Source organism: Trachemys scripta, chromosome 11, assembly GCF_013100865.1.
Source record: "Trachemys scripta elegans isolate TJP31775 chromosome 11, CAS_Tse_1.0, whole genome shotgun sequence".
NCBI lineage: Eukaryota > Metazoa > Chordata > Testudines > Emydidae > Trachemys > Trachemys scripta.
In genome coordinates this window covers 10,993,037-11,013,731 of record NC_048308.1, presented here as the reverse complement: position 1 = coordinate 11,013,731, position 20,695 = coordinate 10,993,037, and the positions used below count along the sequence as shown (strand labels likewise).

At 44.7% G+C, this 20,695-nt stretch overlaps 1 protein-coding gene across 1 annotated transcript in view; it reads right to left on the bottom strand.

Annotated features, from left to right (window-relative positions):
- Nucleotides 1-1,348: 1,348 nt before the first annotated feature.
- The window catches only part of KALRN (kalirin RhoGEF kinase), a 739,094-nt gene continuing 719,747 nt past the window's right edge, over nt 1,349-20,695 (bottom strand). Inside the window, exons 22-27 of the mRNA XM_034786203.1 lie at nt 18,872-19,003; nt 12,317-12,481; nt 8,775-8,853; nt 7,888-8,088; nt 6,627-6,765; nt 1,349-3,671 (exon numbers count right to left, since the gene is read on the bottom strand). Coding sequence (XP_034642094.1) covers nt 3,126-3,671; nt 6,627-6,765; nt 7,888-8,088; nt 8,775-8,853; nt 12,317-12,481; nt 18,872-19,003 — 1,262 coding nt within the window. The 3' untranslated portion in view covers nt 1,349-3,125. The remainder of the gene's footprint in view (nt 3,672-6,626; nt 6,766-7,887; nt 8,089-8,774; nt 8,854-12,316; nt 12,482-18,871; nt 19,004-20,695) is intronic.

Sequence of the window (20,695 nt, the reverse complement as noted above, 5' to 3'; positions counted from 1 at the left end):
ATTTCCCTTTACAAAAGCAGTGTTGACACTTCCCCAACTTATTGTGTTCATCTATGTGACTGATAAATCTACAATTACAGTACCTGGTACTGAAGTTAGGCTTACTGGCCTATAATTGCCAGGAGCACCCGTGGATCCTTTTTTAGAAATTGGCATCATATTAGCTATCCACCAAGCATCTGGTACAGAGGTTGATTTAAGTGATAGGTTACATACCAAAGTTAATATTCTGCACTTTCATATTTGAGTTCCTTCAGAATTCTTGGGTGAATACTATCTGGTCCTGCTGACTTATTACTGTTGAATTCATCAATTTGCTCTAAAACCTCCTCTACTGACACCTCAATCTGGTACAGTTCAACAGATTTGCCACCTAAAATAATGTCTCAGATGTGGGAATCTCCCTCGCATCCTGTGCAGTGAAGACCGATTTAAAGAATTCATTTAGCTTCTCCACAATGACCAGGGCCGGCTCCAGCGTTTTTGCTGCCCCAAGCAGAAAAAAAACCAACAAAAAGCCACAATTGGCGGCACTTCGGCGGCGGCTCTACTGTCGCCGCTTCATTCTTCGGCAGCAATTCAGTGGCAGGTCCTTCCCTTGGAGGGGGACTAGGGACCTGCCGCCGAAGAGCGGAACATGTTGCCCCTTTCCGCTGGCCGCCCCCAGCAGCTGCTTGCTGCGCTGGTGCCTGGAGCCGGCCCTGACAATGACCTTGTCTTTCCTGAGTGCTCCTTTGGCACCTCGATTGTTCAGAGGCACCACTGTGTGTCTGGCAACTTCCTGCTTCTGGTGTATTTAAAAACAATTTTGCAATTAATTTTTGTGTCTTTTGTTATTACAGTTTTACACTTGACTTGCCAGAGTGTATGCTCCTCTCTGTTTTCCTCAGGTTTTGACTTCCAATTCTTAAAGAATGTATTTTTCTCTAACTGCCTCTCTACCTCTGTTTAGCCATGGTAACTTGCCTTTTTTTGTTGTTGTTGGTTTTGTCCTCTGTTTTTTATATTTGGGATATACATATAGTTGTGACTCTAGTATGGTGTTTTTAAAAGTTTCCATGCAACTTGCAGGCATTTCACTCTTGTGACTGTTCCTTTTAATTTTCATTTAATTAGCCTCCCCATTTTTGAAGTTAGATGCTAGTGTGGGGGGGTTTCTTCAGTCCCCCCCCCCCAAGGATGTTAAATTGAATTAGATTATGGTTGCTATTACCAAGCAATCCAGCTCTCTTCACCTCTTTGCCCAGATCCTGTGCACCACCTAGGACTAAATCAAGAATTCCCTCTTCCTTGTGGGCTTCCAGGACTAGCTGCTCTAAGAAGCAGTCATTAATGGCATATAGAAATGTTATCTCTGCATTCCATCCTGAGGTGACATGTTCCCAGTCAATATGGGGATAGCTGAAATCCCCCATTATTATTCAGTTTGCTGTTTTTGTAGCGCTTGTAGAATGACTGCATCACCTGGCAGTGGGGAGAATTCCTCTCTGCCCACCAACCAACTCCCTGTGGATATTCCCAGGACACAGCCCCGTCACTAGGACGGTGTGCTGGATTTTGCTACTGCCCCTAAGTGATTTCTCAAGATAGACTAGATAGCACAGGTTATTGAATCAAGCCCTTTGCCTCAAGAAATTCCAACACCATGAATGAAGGGTTTACTATTACCTGGCTTGGTAACGTCAGTGGTATTACCTACTCCAGGCACCCAGAGAGCTCTCAGTACTGACAAAACTTACCCACGCACCTGGAAAGAATATACTCCATTGCTGATTATCAGATCCACCCCACACAGGGCTGGCCTTACAATTTGTAGGGGCCCCGAGCTATTGGAGCAGGAGCGGGGGAAACACTAGGCGGTGAGTTGCCTCTTCTTCTGGTCCTGCAGCTAAAAAGGGGAAGATTTGGCCAGCCAATGAATTGCCTAGGACATAAAAATAGCCTCACGGATGCTTGGGTGATGGAGGCCTTAAAGTGCCTGGAGAGAGATTTATGAATCTGGAAGTGTAATAAGCAATCAATTTTAAACACTGAAAACCATTTTGAAGCTGTGAGCCCAAAGATGAACCCATTACTCTTACTGCACTTTGATCGGCTTTGGATGGACTTTGGGCCGAGCAGTTTCAGAGCTAGCTAGAACAGGATCCTTTTAATATATACACAACATATGTAAATTGAACAACGTGATAGAAAAAAATCATCATCATCTAATTACAGATACTGCAAAAATCCGACATAGCCTTTTCTCAGTGCACAGGTTTTGGAAAAGATTTCTGTACAATGTTTATAAAGTGTTTTAAAAAACCATCAGCGTCTCATTGTGCTTAGTCAAAACAGCTTTCTGCCACAGTGAAATTCACTGCCTTAACCATAGCTCTAAAAGTTACTGCATGTTGGTTTGATGTAGCAGAAAGCTCTGGAATCCCACTGGTATCCTGAACTGAAGAGGTATGCGTGAGCAATACCATGTAACCAGAGAGTGTCTGAAACCACATTGTATTTAAATCAGTTAACCACAAAAGCTGATATTACAATGAAAAGGGCCTGATCCTGCATGCCCTCTGCAGGCTGAGTCCCCATTGATGTCAATGGGAGTCGTGTATTAAGGGCTTGCAAAGTCCTGCCTGTAACTGGCACTTGACTAGCAATGATTTCAGCAAAATCTGAATCCAACACAGTTTTGTAGTAAATGATGACTGCCTAGGGTCAACCTAGTTTTACTCCACCAATCACTACTCTCTTCCAAATCAGTCTGCCAAGACCATGAGGCTGTCTTATAAGGTTGCCTTTCAAAAAACTAAGGCAACAGTATTTTGGTTCCCATTTTAAACACCCTCTTTATAATATGGACATCACTATAACCAGAAGATTGCTTGCTTTCCAAGAACAGCCTTGTCAAGAGGGTGTGCACGCCCACTTAACAGCACCTACATTAACTTTGGTTCCGAATAACTGGACAGATACTGCAACCATTAGCATGAGTTACATCCCTCAGTTTGGGAAACCACATGAAATGTATGTAATACTCAATACAGAATTATATACAGACAGATTCCACCTTGTGTCTGTTCATACTGTATGCCTTGCCTCAGGCCCAGCTGTGTATATCACAGGACTATGTTGCATCACGTTCCCGGGTTCATCCTGCTCATTATGAAGCTCTTGACGTTGGGAACTGGATGCACATCATACTGGTGTCTGCGGCGCTCAATGAAGCAAGCCAGACGGGAGGTATCCAGTGGGATTTTGGAATAGCTGCCATTGTGAGGTTGCAGCCAAGGATGCTGTAAACAAGTGGCTGCTGTTGGCCTCCTCCTGAAGTCTTCCTGGAGGATAACGTTGATGAAGTCTCTGGCTGCATGACTCACATCACAGAAATACTCATGAGGAAAGCTGAAATCCACTCTGCACACGTTTATACACGTCTCCTCTTTGCTTTCATCCAGGAATGGAGAGACACCACTTAACATGACATAGGTGAGGACCCCAATACTCCAGATGTCTGTGCCCAGTGAGACAGGGGCACCTTGGATAACTTCAGGAGCTGCAAACTCAGGGTTTCCAAGCAGCTGATGAACATGGTAATGACCCGTGATCTGAACTGCATCTTCCAAGTCTATAAGCTTGACACGAGGCACTGGGATCCTTAAGTCAATGAGCAGATTTTCTGGCTGTTGAAATTTTAAAACAGACTAAATTGTAGGATTGTTTTGTAAATGAAATGTGTCGCTTTCATTTTAAGAGAAGTTGACACCAGTGGTTCTCAACCAGGAGTCCAGGGATCCCCCTGGTCCGTGAGCAGGTTTCAGGGGGTCCACCAAGCAGGGCCAGTGTTAGATTTGCTGGGGCCCAGGGCAGAAAGCCAGAGTTCCACTGCATGGGGCTGAAGCCTGGGGCCCTTAGCCCCACCACCTAGGGCTGAAGCAGAAGCCTGAGCAACTTAGCTTCATGCTGCCCCCTGTGGCGTGGGGCCCTGGGCAAATGCCCTGCTTGCTACCCTCTAATACTGGCTCTGGCTTTTATATGCAGAAAACCAGTTCTTGTGGCACAGGTGGGCCGTGGAGTTTTTATAGTATGTCTGGGGGGGCCTCAGAAAGAAAAAGGTTGAGAACCCCCGTGTACTAGCTCATCAAAACTTATACTGAATCAGAGATGCGAAATACCAATCAGGACACTGAATGCCTGGGAACAAATTCCGCTCCCATTTACACAGCCTTTAGCGTCAACGGAGTTATTCTGGTTTTACACCAGTGTAATGGAGCAGGACTTGACTCTTGGTTTCTATGAGACGAGATAAGTTTATTTTTCCCAAATTAATCTTCCTAGAGCAATTATATATGGATATAATTATTTGTCTTCCAAACTAGAGTGCAGGTATTTTTGGTCCTAACCTCTGCTGGTTTCCTCCTGCTCGTAGCTATTTCAGCATTTCTTATGGCTCTCTCCCTATACTTGTTGCAGACCTGCAGGGCTCTGGGCTGTGTCCTTCCTTTTGCATGGTGTCAAATATCACAGGGGTAGCCGTGTTAGTCTTGATCTGTAAAAAGCAACAAAGAGTCCTGTGGCACCTTTAAGACTAACAGATGTATTGGAGCATAAGCTTTCGTGGGTGAATACCCACTTCGTCAGACGCATTCACCCACGAAAGCTTATGCTCCAATACATCTGCTAGTCTTAAAGGTGCCACGGGACTCTCTGTTGCTTCCTTTTGCACTTTCCCCAAGAGTTCTCATTTGAACCATGGATTCAGCTCTCATCTAGCTTGTGATAACTTTCAAATTTATTTCTTCACCATCATCTACTCATACCTCTCTGCTGGTCTCTCCTTTATCTCCTCATCCTCATGCAATTCTTACTGCTACCTCAAGCTCAACGTGTCTAAAATTAAACTAATCACAGAGCTTTCCAAATTCTCTCCTCTCTCCGTTCTCAAATCATTGTTGACAATACCAGCATCCCTTCCCTCACCCAGTTTTATAAGTGCATGACTCAGCCTACTGTGACTTCTGCCTCTCTTGCTTCTCACTTACAAGCACAGTTTTGTTCCCTTCAGTGCATCTTTAATGACTCAAGTGATGGGGACTTCCACCAGTTGCTTTGGGAAACTATCCCATGGTCTAATAAAGTTGCTAATTTAGGATTCAGTGTAATTTAAGTAATTTGCAGGAATACCTATATACTTCCTGAAAGCTGCTGTAGGTACAGCAAAAAATATACAAATACATATTGAAAAGCATTTTCGGTAGCTTAACCAATTGGGACTTAACCTTTTTATATGTTATTTTGGAAAAAAGATTTGGCATGGGCAATGGAAGAACCAAAGTACCACCTGAAATAAGATTTCTGGGGTGAATATTCCAGGAGACTCCTCCATGGAGCTGAGTCTACTAGTAGGGATTAAGTCACTTAGGGTACGTCTATACTTACCCGCTGGTTCAGCGGCAAGCAATCGATCTTCTGGGATTGATTTATCGCGTCTTGTCTAGACGCGATAAATCGATCCCGGAAGTGCTCGCCTTCGACGCTGGTAATCCTGCTCCGTGAGAAGAGTAGGCGGAGTCGACGGGGGAGCCTGCCTGCCGTGTGTGGACCCGCGGTAAGTACCTTTAAGTTCGAACTAAGATACTTCGACTTCAGCTACATTATTCACGTAGCTGAAGTTGCGTATCTTAGTTCGAACTGGGGGCTTAGTGTGGACCAGCCCTAAGTGGAAAGGGAATTCATATAAGAGGGCAGGTTGGCACCTCAGTGTCTATTTTTGATGGCCGTTTAAGTCTGCACATGCACTTTATATAAAAAAAATAATCCCCAAACAACCAATACCACCTTAACTTCTACCCAGGGCAGCTTGAGCCCAGGTTGGTGTCAATCCCCAATGAAATTCTGTCACTGTATTGTACGCTAGTTATAATCAATCAGCCAAAAGAATTGGAATGCCAATAAATAAAACATTACAATAATGAATTCAGGACATTATCTGTCAGACTCTGACAGCATAGCTGCCTTCTGCCATGTGTGTTAACAAAACAAGCTTTGATTCATGGTAATGACATTATAGACTTTTGAGCCTCTCTAATTCTCCAAAATGCAGTTGGGAAAATCCTTCTTCCCTCTGACCAAGTCACTCCCCTCCTTGAATCTCTCCACTGGGTTCCTCTCCCATTCCCGTTGAAGTTTAAGCTCCTTGCCCTGACCTTCAAGGCTTTGCACTGCTATGCTCTTGCCTGCCCCTCGGCTCTTTTCTTTTCGTAGTCCCTACTTTGCTCCTCGCGCCCAACTTCTCCTTTTGCAGCCTTCTCCTACTTTTGTCTTCTTTGCAAGAACAACTTTTCTCATGTGCCAGGCATCCACTCTCCTAATTAAATCCCGCCTTAAAACATGGCTCTTCCACAAAGCCCAGCAGTATAAACCCATCAAACAGGGAAGGGATGTCTTACTATTAAAAGGAAGAAAGAAATCCCGCACCACAGTGTGATCAGCATTTCTGCTGGCCACCTGGTGCTTTATAGATCTGAACTGTAGTGCTTGTCTATTTCGATTGCAAACTCATTAGGGCACAGACTGTGTCTAGGCGTTCTGGGGTTGGTGCTTGACCAAGGAATAGCTTCATCCTCTTTACTTCCTACCTTTATATCTAAATGAGCCACTCTGCAATTGTGAAGATATTGTAAGGCTTCCATTGTGTCTCTTATGTAGAAAGCTACTTTTTCCTCCATCAGTTCATCATGATTCATAAGATAATCCAAGAGACGGCCGTCATCCATACTAAAAACAAATCAAAAACCCAGCTTGAAAAAAAAATTCATCACACGAAACCTCCAGGAATGGTTAATATTTGAAAAGATAACTGCAATGACCTAAAAATGGAGGAAGCTCAAATGTAAGGCTCAGCATGTAGCTAATGAGATCTAAAGACACTGGCAGGCCATGAAAGCGGTAGCATGATTATTCCTCAACCATTAACTTATCAACAGTCTTTGAAAATCTAAAGCAGCCTCAAGATACCATCATTTGCTCAAGGACTAATTCAACATATGGTGGCAATTTCTCTGAAAACAAACACATTTATTTACTGGGATTGGTCTATTTATCTATAGGGCTGATGGATAAAGGTGTAAAAAAAAAAAAAAGAAAAAAGACTGAAATTTTCAAATGAAAATATTTTCCTTTTGAAAATGTACACTCTGAAAAATGTCCACCCAGGCCTATTTATCCACCCAGGCCTATATATACACACATACACATACACACATACACATACACACATACACACACACAAATAGCCCACCTGTACTTCATAGGACATTATCTACCTAGGTAGTATTTTGCATTAAAATAATATCAAACTTCTTTAATAATTAGATTTCAAAGCAGGCCAATATCATTATCCCCATTTGACAGCTGGGGAAACTGAGGCACGGGGCAGCCAGTGACTTGCCTCAGGTCACCCAGCCAGGACTAGAACTCAGGTCTCTGGAGTCTTAAACCAGTGCTCTGGCCACTAAGACATGTTGTCTCCAAAAGCCACCATTTCTTTACAGAGCAATAGTGCTTGCTGCACTGCATTTGTCACTAAATAAATAAATAAATAAATAGGCATTTGGGTGAGATTTGACTGATATATATTTGAACACAATTATCAAAAATGGACAGTGGGGGCCAAATTAATCTCTGATGTAATCCCACTGCCTTCAGTGGAGTAACATCAAACATGAACTTGTCCCAGTGATTCTTAGTTTCCTTTAATCCATAGACGAGAGACAATAGAAATCCGGCGTGTAACGGGTGCGCTACACGGCACTATGATCTAAAAAAGGGCAGCGGGTGAAATGCTAGGCTCACTGAAGTCAATGGGAGAGCCTCACTTAAATCCTGCGAGGTACTTACAGCTCTAAAACTAAGATATAAGACGTGGGCGACTCATAGGTATCCTGGATAGTTATGTACTGAGGATGCTGCAAGTGCTGTAACAAAGCTGCTTCGTGTGCCGCCTGCTCTTTCTTTTTCATTTTTTTACTAATGAATTTCACAGCAACGTCCTTCCTGGTGGCTTTGTGAATACATTTCTTTACTGTGGAGAATCGACCCCTGGAAGACATGATAATGAAGACGATCCATGAATAAATCATGTCTGGTTTTTTCAGTGCAAGAAGAGTGATTTTCAAAGCATTATTTGAGTCAGCGCATTAATATTTTACAAGGAATCAGATTTGTCTAGTTATTCATAACATTTCCTTACAAAGAACCTATGTTCCCTATCCTGGGCGTTTAGAGTTTTTGGGATGAGCAAAAAGAGATGATAAATGGCGTCATTTCTCTTTGTACAGTCATTGTGCTGTCGTCTAATGATCTCCCGTGGGCTCAATTTGCAGCTGCTGCTTTTTCTTTTAAAAAAGCACAAAAATATTTTCTTAATAAAAACAATGACCATTCTCAGAAAACCAAAAGAAACACCTCCCCCCCATTAAAGATGAGAGCAGATGCTAGCAAAAACTTCCAGTGACAGATACAGATTTCCACACCTAATAGGTTAGAAGTTCACATTCAGCCATTCCCTTCTGAATTACACTCAGACTATATTCTAAACTTGATCTTGAAAGTGACATATTTTGTACTGATTTCATGTGCACAACAGCATGAAAGAAATGGCATTTTTAAAAAGGTAAGAAGGAAACGTTGCATTTACTTGGTAGCTACAAAAGAACCCTAAACATTCTCGTGATGGGAAAGCTTCACATGGTTGTTTTTCTGGTTTATTACAATGCTAATATTACCTCCCAATCTCATGCAATTCCATATAAGCAAAGTCAAAGTTTTCTTTCCATGAAACAGTGGCGCCATCAGCGGCAGCATCTTTGGGGAAAAACAAATTCAAGAAAGATCCAGGTTAAGAAAAGTTTCCTAGGTAACATAAAACACGTTCTAATGATCATATAGCATTTAAAAATTTAAGTGTCTTAAAGGAGAAATTAACAATTAAGAGTCAGTTTCCATCTCTCTTCCCTAGGCAAAACTGCCAGTGGGAGATTCTGCGCTGTGCCTCTAAAAGGTGCAGCCCAGGAGAAGAGGAAGTTAAGGTGACTTGAAGTTACCTTTGTGACGTCCCAGTTCTGGGCTGCTCCAGTGGCTGCATGATCTTCACTGTAACAAAGACAGCTTGTGGGGCCTAAGTTATAGTTGCCTCTCTGGGCACATCTACACTGCAGCTGGGAGCGAGTCACCCAGCCCAGGTAGACAGAGTTACACTGATGGGGTGTCAGGGTTCCTTCCCCACTCTGAACTCTGGGGTACAGATGTGGGGACCCGCATGAAAGACCCCCTAAGCTTATATTCAACCAGCTTAGGTTAAAAACTTCCCCAAGGCACAAATCCTTCCTTGTCCTTGGATGGGTACTGCTGCCACCACCAAGTGAGTTAGACAAAGATTTAGGAAAAGGACCATTTGGAGTTCCTGTTTCCCTAAAATATTCCCCCAAGCCCCTTCACCCCCCTTCCTGGGGAGGCTTGAGAATAATATACCAACCAAATAGGTTAACAAGGTGAGCACAGACCAGACCCTTGGGGTTTTAGGACACTAAAAACCAATCAGATTCTTAAAAAAAACAGAACTTTATTATAAAGAAAAAAGTAAAAGAAGCACCTCTGTAAAATCAGGATGGAAAGTAATTTTACAGGGTAATAAGATACAAAACACAGAAGATTCCCCTCTAGGCAAAACTTTAAAGTTACAAAAAAAACAGGAATAAACCTCCGTCTTAGCATAGAGACAATCTACAAACTAAAACAAAAGATAATCTAATGCATTTCCTTCCTATTACTTACAATTTGTAATCTTAGATACTTAGTTTAGGTATGGCTTTGGGAGATGTATTTTCCCTGCCTTGATTCCTCGATGACCCAGAGAGAACACACAGAGAGAGACCAAACAAAAACCTTCCCCCACAGATTTGAAAGTATCTTCTCCCCTTCTTGGTCCTTTTGGTCAGGTGCAACCAGGTTATTTGAGCTTCTTAATCCTTTATAGGTAAAGGAGGGATTTTATGCTACCCTTAGCTGTATGTTCATGACACTGGGTTTGAGCTAGTGCACTAAAAATAGCAGTGCAGATGTTGCGAGTTGGGCTGGAGTGCAGGCTCTCAAGGCTTGAAGAACATAAGAACGGCCATACTAGGTCAGAACAATGGTCCATCTACCCCAATATCTTGTCTTCCAACAGTGGCCAGTGCCAGGTGCCCCAGAGGGAATGAACAGAACAGGTCATCATCAAGTGATCCATCTCCTGTTGCTCATTCCCAGCTTCTGGCAAACAGGCTACGGACACCATCCCTGCCCATCCTGGCTAATAGCCATGGGTGGACCTATCCTCAATGAATTTACCTAGTTCTTTTTCAAACCCTGTTATAGTCTTGGCCTTCACAACATCCTCTGGCAAAGAGTTCCAAAGGTTGACTGTGCATTGCATGAAGAAATACTTCTTTTTGTTTGGTTTAAACCTGCTGCCTATTAATTTCATTTGGTAACCCCTAGTTCTTGTGTTATGAGAAAGAGTAAATAGCACTTCCCCCCCATTTACTTTCCCCACACCAGTCATGACTTTATAGACCACTATCATATCCTTCCTTAGTCGTCTCTTTTCCAAGCTGAAAAGTCCCAGTTTTACTAATCTCTCCTCATACGGACTCCGTTCCATGCCCCTAATCATTTTTGTTGCCCTTTTCTGTACCTTTTCCAATTCCAATATATCTTTTTTGAGATGGGGCGACTACATCTGCACACAGTATTCCAGATGTGGGCGTACCATGGATTGATATAGAGGCAATATGATATTTTCTGTCTTATTATCTATCCCTTTCCTAATGATTCCCAACATTCCGTTTGCTTGTTTGACTGCCGCTGCACATGGAGTGGATGTTTTCGGGGTTGAGAGCCTGAGCCCCAACCTGAATTGCACAGCCCGCTCTGCTATGTCTAGTGTGCTATCTCTAGCCATACTAGCGCAAGTCTACCCACCCAGGCTAGGAGACTTGCTTCCAGCTGCAGTGTAGACATACTCTTAAAACAGCCATGAAACTGCCCAGAATCTCAGTGCAGTAGCCCTGTGCCTGACATACCCTCCCTCCCATCTCCATCCCTGCCCCCTATGCTGCGGCTTATGAGGGGGTCCCTAAAGGACAGACTTGAAGCTGTTTTCCACAGTGCCTGCACCAAAAAGCTCCCACTGCCAGATCCTAGCTTCTGGAGCCCCTTTTTGCCACTCTGGTCCTTTTCCAGAGTGGTGTGAGGATCTGATCGCCAGGGAGTGGAGGGTCAGCCTCAAATCCTGAGCTGTCGTATTGACAGGCTCCTGGGATAGAGTAGGAGTCAAATAATACAGCTTCCATTTAAGTGCAAGGAAAAGCAGAGACTTCTAATGCCATTGTAAGATAAGTTCTATTATTTCTTACAATATAAAACAAATTATTATTTATATTACAGTTGCCTAGACCCACCAACCAAGACCAGAGCTCCATGGTGCTAGGCAATGCACGAGTCAGACCTTGCTCCAAAGAGTTTATGGTCTAAATAGGCAAGGCAGAGTGTGGGAGATGGAAAGTATTATCCCTATTTTACAGATGGACACTGAGGATCAAGTGACTTGTCCAAGGTCACACAGGACCTTGACTGCAAGTCCATCCTCCCTCTCCATTTAAAAGAGTTTTATGACTTGATGAAATACATTCATATGTTTTAAACCAAGAGCACCTAAATTTCCTTATCTGTAAAATGAGGTTAGTAATCCTGCCTTATCCACATCTCAGGGGCGTGCGGAGGATTAATATTTGTAAACTGATTTGAAAGCCTCAGATGAAATGCCTTACAGAAGTGTAAAGGATTATTGGCTGGGTCTGCAAAGTCCTTCATTCAACTTGATTATATATCTCCAATGACCTACTTTCCAGACAGAGCCGGGGCATGTGGGGGTAGGGCAGGTAAGAGAGGAATGAGGCATACATCCCCTGGCATGGGGGGATATGGAGGAATCCTGTTATGGTGGGGTGGAGGAATGGCAAGTTTTCTGGGATCCATCAGATATTCAGTTATCCAAATGCCTTTTCCTTTTGGAGAAAAAGGAGTTGTGTTGATGCTAGGACTTGGTTAGGCTAGTAACATTTAGGACTGTTCTGAGGAAGTATCTAGCTTTCTCTGATATTCATCACCTGAATCAGCTCTGGAAAGGAAATTTAATGTTGACCAATCAAGGAACAATTCTCCTTATAAGCATTACCTTCTCCTTCTCGTCCGTCAGCTGGCCTTTTCCTTTTCACAAAGTACTCACCATACTCAGGGAGGCTCACAAATTCTGAGGGCTCACTAGGTAAACTAATTCCCCAGGGATTGCTGGCGCTGACTCTGAACTGATATCGACAGCCTGGAGTGAGATCTTCAATGACGAGATAGGTATCCAAAGTGGAGGCTACTGACTGCTGCCAGACCTGGGATCCTGAATTTTATGGAGAAAGAGAGCCATTTGAAGAAAATACAGTTTGATTTAGCTCAAAAGTAGAATACCAGTTCTTAAAGAATACCAGTTCTTAGCCATCACCGTTTACAGGTGATATAGCAGAATGATAAGGCCAATTCATAAAGAAATCAATGTGTGAATGAAGCATACTCAGTAAGAGAATTCTCTCTCTCTGATACACACATACATAGATGTCACATGAGACTGTTTATATTGGAGCAGGTAAAATCCATGGTTTTTTTTAAAAGGTAGAAATGAAAAAGCCTCTATTATTATGCAATTAATTTTGACCATTGACCTGAAAATACACAGGATTGTTTGCAATGATACATTCTTGAGTGATTTGCTCAAGACAAGTTTTGATGGGCCTAATGCTCCACTCCAATACACGGGTTTTGAGCTGCTTTAATTCCGTTGTTTAGGGTGATCCAAGGGGTTCTAACTTGCATTAGGCATGTGGCCTCCTCTTGGAGTTATACTGGTGTAATGGAGAGGAGAATCAGGCCTCCCTCGTGATGGGGCTTCCATCACATCCCACGGGAGACTATTCCATTGTTTAGTATATGACAGTTTCCTGATAGGTTTCAGAGTGGTAGCCGTGTTAGTTTGTATCAGCAAAAACATTGAGGAGTGGCACCTTAGAGACTAACAAATGTATTACATTGGTATATGCGTGGTATATGCCATCATGTGCCAGCAATACCCCTCTGCCATGTACATTGGCCAAACCGGACAGTCTCTACGCAAAAGAATAAATGGACACAAATCAGAAATTAAGAATTATAACATTCAAAAACCAGTAGGAGAACACTTCCATCTCCCTGGACACTCAATAACAGACTTAAAAGTGGCAATTCTTCAACAAAAAAACTTCAGAAACAGACTCCAACGAGAAACTGCAGAACTGGAATTAATTTGCAAACTGGACACCACCAAATTAGGCCTGAATAAAGACTGGGAGTGGATGGGTCACTACAAAAACTAATTCACCCCTGCTGATACTCACACCTTCTTGTCAACTGTTTGAAATGGGCCACCTTGATTACATTGGCCTCGTTAGCACTACAAAAGTGATTTTTCCTCTCTTGGTATTCACCCCTTCTTGTCAACTGTTGAGAATAGCCCATTTCCACCTTAATTGAATTGGCTTGTTAGCACTGACCCCTCACTTGGTAGGGCAACTCCCATCTTTTCATGTGCTCTGTATTTATACCTGCTACTGTATTTTCCACTCCTCGCATCCGATGAAGTGGGTTTTAGCCCACAAAAGCTTATGCCCAAATAAATTTGTTAGTCTCTAAGGTGTCACAAGTACTCCTCGTTGAGTTTCCTGATAGCGCATCCTAAACTTTTCTTCTCACAATTTCATCTCATTATTCTTTGCTAATAACTCCTCGGTCCCCTCCTGGGACAACTTTTCTCCCTCCAAACATATCTTCTCTCAAGTTATTGTTTAACCAAGCTACAGCTATGTAATACTTTTACTCTTTCCTTTAAGTCAATCCCTGCAACCCCTGTGTGGCAGGGCAGGGGTGAAACCCCTTGAATGCCCTGCTAAAATGCTGGCTAAGCCCTGCTTTCAGGCAGAAAGGCCAGGGGCAGAGGCTCAAAGCAGCCAGCAGGGAGCCCAGCTGCAGGCCCTAATGAGGGCTGTCACTGCAATAGACTGAGCTAAGCAGCGACAGCTGGGCTGAAGGCTGGGAGGGCTATAAAAGCCCTGAACAAAACTCAGTTGGGAGGCTAGCCTGGGAGAGGACAGGAGGTGACAGCTCTGTCTCCTCACCACAGGAAAGGAGCCTCAAGGGCCAAGAGACCCTGGAATGGGGTAGAAATGAGATAACTGTTGGGGGATAAAGGGGACTGCACGGTGGCACTGTAAAATAAAGCACAAGGGTGAAACACCAGAAGAAGGCGTGAGAACTCTTATTTTACCAGCCTAAGCACAGGGTGAGAGGGCAGAAACCTGTGCAGACCCTGTGACCCCCTGTCATTTTGGTTGTTCTCTGCCAATATCTTTCGGGCAGTGAGGTCCCCAGAAATGCGCACAGCATTTGAGGTTGTCTCACACCAGGCTTACATTGATGTGCACCGGCCTGTGCACAAGGTTTCAGTGAATGTGAAATCAGGTAAAGAAATGTGATGTTGACTTGATTTTTTTCTCTTTGATTACAGTGAAGTGCAGTGGAAGAAATTCTAGGATGCATTATTTACCCTGGCAAGAGGGAGCTGGGCTTTAGATAGGATTCTTGAAGGACCTAGATGAAGAACAAGTTGTCAGGATTCTCAGAACATGTCTGTGGCGTACATAATGAGATCTGCTAAATATGGAGCCTTCCAGGAATAAAATTCATGGACAACAAGACCAAAATACAGCCCAAGAAAAAATATCCAGACATATCTGGAAATGACAGTGAAATAACTGGGTGACATACCAAAGGAATCAACAGAAAAGGAGATTCTGTACTTGAGATTTTTGGGGTTTTATTTATTTATTTATTATTTTTTAAAAAAAGAGGGGCCTCTGGTTACCACACATAACTTTGAGCCCCATTCAGTCTCTCCTCACCTGTGCTGATGCAGATTGGTTCAGTCACTTGCAACTGGGTCTTCTATGAATGCCCGGAAACCCAGGGGAACCATTCCTGTAGCCCTTCCCGTGAAGAGCCATGGACCTTGGTGTCTTGTTTGAAAAACAATGGAAACCAGCACAAAGGATTCTGGGATGCACTGGAGGAAGACCCATTTGCAATGTGCCAAATGTGGGGGAAAAGAATGAAGAAAACTGGACCAGTGGTAGTAATCGCATCTGGGAAGGAGGCATAGGCAGCCATGTTACAATCCAGATTCACTGAAGATGGCATAACTACATATCACAAATCTTCAACCTCTGGGCCTGGGGTATGTTTTGATCTGGGGGCATGTGAGCAACATGACACCCATTAACGGTAAGTCGCAGTAATATTGGGCATTCACATGGCAAGAGAAGAGCAAGATGCATAAGCATGGAGTATTTTTATATAAATTGGAGTCAGGAGGCCGAATCTTTGTGTATAAGACTGACTTTTTAACCTTAAGTTCTTACCATAAAGTATTTGTTTTGCATAAAGTACATGAACATGACTATCTGTGAGGTTCGCTTATATCGCAGAGACAGGCAGGGAAAAGTCAGTGATCCTTGTGAAGTTGAGTAACAGTGGAGGAATCAACAACATTTTAAAAAACAGAACTACTGCTTTTTAAAATGTTTTGATTGCATTAACAACAGTAAGAGTTAATGCAACAATTAATGTTGTTAATGTTCTTTGTCAGATGTGCCAGTCAAATCCAGGCGATGAGGGTTAAAATAGCTGGTAGATCATTCACTAAGTGACGGGATTTAGACAATTCAAATTGCTTCTTACATTTTTGTTGTAGAGTGATTAAAAGGGAAAAAAAACAGAGGCCACATGCCTAAGGCAAGGCATTCCGCCCAGCGAACATTGTGCCTTTGTGAGCAGAAGGTAAATAGGAATATGAATCAGTTTGTATGACCTTGGCATAATGCATTGCTAGGCCTGTAGGGATGGCAGTGCATTTAATTATTTATTTTTGCGGGGGGAAGGGAGTGTTGTAGTTGAGAAAGGTGGGGGAATTCAGTGCTGGATGGAAGGAAAACAGGAAGTGGGTCGTCACTTGGAATGCAGGAAACAGCAAAGTTATTTGGATCAAAAACACAAGCAGCTTAATATAGTCACAGTAAGAGGCCATCAGAAAAGCCTGTCTTATACAGTGACAATATAAGAAAAGACTTTGAATCAAAATGGGATGTCTTTGCTTTAGCCAAACCCAAGTTACTGAGCTTAATGCAGGAGTAGCTGAGTGAAATTAATGGCCTATGACAGGTGTGGCCAAACTGTGGCTCACGAGCCGCATGTGGCTCTTTAAGGGATCAACTGCGGCTTGCAGAGCTTGGGGCTTCATCCTGTGGGGGGGGGGGGGGGGGAAGAGCTGGCGCTTGCGGCTCCAGCCCTGTGCGGGGCACCGAAGGTCGGGGCTTCTCCCCGCAGTGGGGCAAGCCGGCACTCATGGCTTCAGCCCCGTAGCAGAGCACCATGGCTCAGGGCTTCAGCCCCGCTGGGTGTTGAGTTGAAGCTGGGGGTGGCAAAGCTGGGCTTCAGCCCCACAGGAGAGGCACCACTACTAGGGTCTTCAGCCCCAGAGGAGGCGGCAAGCCAGTGCTTAGGGTTTTAGCCCTGCAGGCGGAGGGGTGCTTCTGCTGGAGCTTCAGCCCTGTGGGAGGGGGACCGCTGCTGGGGACTTCAGCTGCACATGCTCATTATAACAGGAAATTGTGTCACTGTAGCGCTGTGCAGACCTCGTGTGCTGTGATCTGCTTGCATGCTGCACACTACAGGCTGTGTTTACTGTTCATAAGTCGCAAATGAATAGTTTTAGATTTAAGTGTTAACCCTACATTAATTTCATGGATGACCATGACATCTTCAAACTGTGTTTCTGCGGATGTAGTTGTGAAAGCAGAAATGTTGGACTTAGTGGTGCTGAAAGAAACAGCCCGCAGTGTTGACATAAAGAATGCACTTGACAAAGCATTGACAAATGGCAATGCACTGCTGGATAAAACTTGTCAGTGTTGCAACGGATGGAGCACCTGAAATGGTGGGGGGAAAAGTAGGCCCTATTCGACTTTTGAAAAGCGATCCCAAGTTTCCGGAGTTTCTCCCTGTTCATTGCATCATCCATCATGAACATCTCACAGGCAGATACTTCAAGTATGAAAATGTTTTGAAAACAGTCCTGGAAATTGTCCAATTTCATCCACTTGAATAGGAAGATTCATAGACTGCTCAAAGTGAAGCTTTCACCCTTCCTTTCACAAATATTATGACATGTACCGCACGCGGCTATAAGCATAGGAATATTATCAATGGCCAGGTCCAGCTTCCCGTATAGGCAGCGCCAGTGGGCCTTTAAACCGCCAAAGCACATTGAACAGTCATTCTGCACTTGCTCCGCCTGTTGTTGAACCGCTCCTTGCTGTGGTCAAGTTGCCCCATGTATGGCTTCATAAGCCACAGCATTAAGGGGTAGGTGGGGTCTCCAAGGATCACAATGGACATTTCTATTTCCCCTACGGTGATCTTCTGGTCCAGGAAGAAAGTCCCTGCTTGCAGCTTCCTGAACAGGCAAGTGTTCCGAAAGATGCGTGTGTCAGGCACCTTTCAGGGCCAGCCTGCGTTAATGTCTGTGAAACGCCCACAATGATCCACAAGCACCTGGAGAACCATTGAGAAATACTCCTTGCGATTAATGTACTTGGTGGCTAGGTGGTCTGGTGAATGAATGCCATTTATCGCCCCTCGGTAGTTAAGAAAGCCCATTTGTGCAAAGCCATCCACAATGTCACGCACGTTGTCCAGGGTCACGGTATTCCGGAACAGGATGTGATTAATGGCCCTGCACACTTCCGTCAACACAAGTTCAACGTTCAACTTTCCCACTCCAAAATGGTTAGCGACTGATTGGTAGCAGTCTGTAGTAGCCAGCTTCCACAGTGCAATTGCCATGCGCTTCTCCAATGGCAGGGCAGCTCTCATTCTCGTGTCCTTGCACCGCAGGGCTGCGGCGAGCTCATCACATAGTCCCATGAATGTGGCTTTCCTCATCCGAAAGTTCTGCAGCCACTGCTTGTCATCCCAGATGTGCATGACGATGTGATCCCACCACTCAGTGGTTGTTTCCCAAGCCCAAAAGCGGCATTCCACTGTGGTCAGCACCTCCATGAATGCCAAAATTTCATGTCATGGCTACTACGTGTGGTGAGATCAATGTTGCACTCCTCCTGCTTTTGTAGTTTAGGGAATAACTCCACTGCCACTCATGATGGGTTAGTCAGAGTGAGTAGCATACTGGTCAACTGTTCGGAATCCATTCCTGCAGCCTGAAGAGGCAGAGCGCACAGTACACAAACCGTGGGAAGATGGTGCCAAATGTGGATGGAAGCACGGGGGTTTCTGGAATGCAAAGCAATGCATCCCGGGGCATTGGGACAGGACTTAGGATGCCCCTCGATCCCCTCCGCCTTCCCACAACTCTCAGTGGCAGAAGAGGAAGAGATGTTCTGTGGGATAGCTGCCCAGAGTGCACCACTCCTAATACAGCTGACAGTGTGAACACATAACAGCGGTTTCCCTCCAGCGCTCTCTGCGCGGCGCTGTAACTCTGCCAGAGTAGACATTCCCTAAGAGCTCTGCCTGGGAGCACACCTTCTGTATGAAGTTCGGGGGAGGAAGGGGCAGGGATGGAGGGGGCACCAGGCCCCTCTGTGCCCCCTAAATGGCACCCCTGCCGTAAAGGCTAATGTTTCCCTACCTTCTTCTCTGTACTCTACGGTGTAGCCTGAAATGGTGCAATTGCCAGTACTGGATGGGGGCAGCCAGCGAAGGATCACTGAAGTGCAGTTTCTTTCCTGAGCAATGGGACGGTTTGGGGCGGCTGGAACACCTTGAAAAGAAAAACCAGTATCACATCACTTATTGTTTGTACTTTATTGCTTAGAGCATATTAAAAAAAAAAAAAAGCTTTTCCACTACCGATTGTGGACATGAGAGTTGTCTGGGCAGCGGCTGGAGAGATCACAGGAATTGTTGTATCAGAACTGGTCCATCCAGTCAGGTATCCTGTTTCCGACACGGGTCTATACTGAAAGGTTTTAGAGGAAGGCCAATGTCCTCTAGACCATAATGTGCTGACTCAATTTTGCAATACTGTAGCATGGGTGGGAGTTTCTTTTTGCTCTCAGCTGGTGCTCAGCTTGGCTCTGAAGCCCGAGTGCCCGCTCTCTCTAGTAATATTTGAGGAACAAAAGAAGGCAAGTGCAGCCACTGTATATTTGAGCATCGCTGAGGATGGCATGGCAGTATCATCACCCTTCTACCTTTGACCTTGGAGATCAGCAAGGGGGGGGGGAATTTTCACTCAGACACATGGCAATTTGGATTAGGTTATTCTAACTATGGTAAATGCAGTTGCGTTGGTGTCCTTAGCCCATTGCTACTGGTTTCTGCTACAACCTCAGGGCCTGATCCAAACCCACTGAAGTTATATAAAAAAATGTCCAATGATTTCCCTGAACTTGGGATTGGGCCGTTGGTGTGGTGAGCACACACAGTAGTGACCTTTGAACGGCTGATATTGCAAAACGTGACAGACAAGGCACATGGGGTGGAATTATTATTTATCATTATTAATAATAATAATAATAATAATAACAACAACTTATTTGAATTACTGTAGCACTTAGGAGTCAATCAGCAATTGCTACACATGTAGCTAAGCCCTGTCTGGGATATGGTAGCAGCTCATTTACCCACTTACTTTTCCGGTAAATCTGACAAATCAAACCAATGGGGCCCATTGTGAGAACAAACAAATTGACTTCCTAAATGTTCATGATCCTCACGTCTCCACAAGCCATCAGTGATACTTTCATTACAGCTGCGTTGCCTCCAGTGCCGCAGGCAGATCTCATTTCAATTTCTAAAATATGCTTTGTTGGAGCTGGAGGTCACCAACAATCAGCTCACCATTGGGACTCATTACAATTCCATGGAACTGTCATCATTCCTCAAAGGTGAGCTCCCACAAAGTGTTCTCTAAGGGCCAAGTCCTTACCCCCTCCCTTCAAAGGGGTGCAAAGCCCTAAATTCACCACCAGTAAACTTCACGCCTCCTTGCTTAGGTGCAGGCTCCCCTGGCCAAATCTTCTTGCAAAGAGGGAAGAGCAGGGACAACATCTGTGGGCAACAGCATCTATGCTGATGATTTGCAACTTGGAGAGGACTTGATTTCCTGCTTACTTAGGGTTACCATATTTAACAAATAAAAAAAGAGGCCCCTCCACGGGGCCTTGGCCCCGCCCATTTCCCGCCCCAACTCCGCCCCTTCCCTGCCCTAACTCCGCCCCCTCCTCCCTCCCACTCCCAGCCACGCGAAAAGGGCTGCCCGAGCGCTACCGGCTTCACGGTTTGCTGGGCAGCCCCCAGATCCTGCGCCCCCGGCCGGCACTTCCCCAGCGCAGCTGGAGCCCAGGAGGGGAAGCGCCCAGCCGGGGGCGCAGGGTCTGGAGGCTGCCCGGCAAACCGTGAAGCCGGTAGCGCTCAGGCTTCGGGCAGCCCCCATGCCTCTGGACCCTGC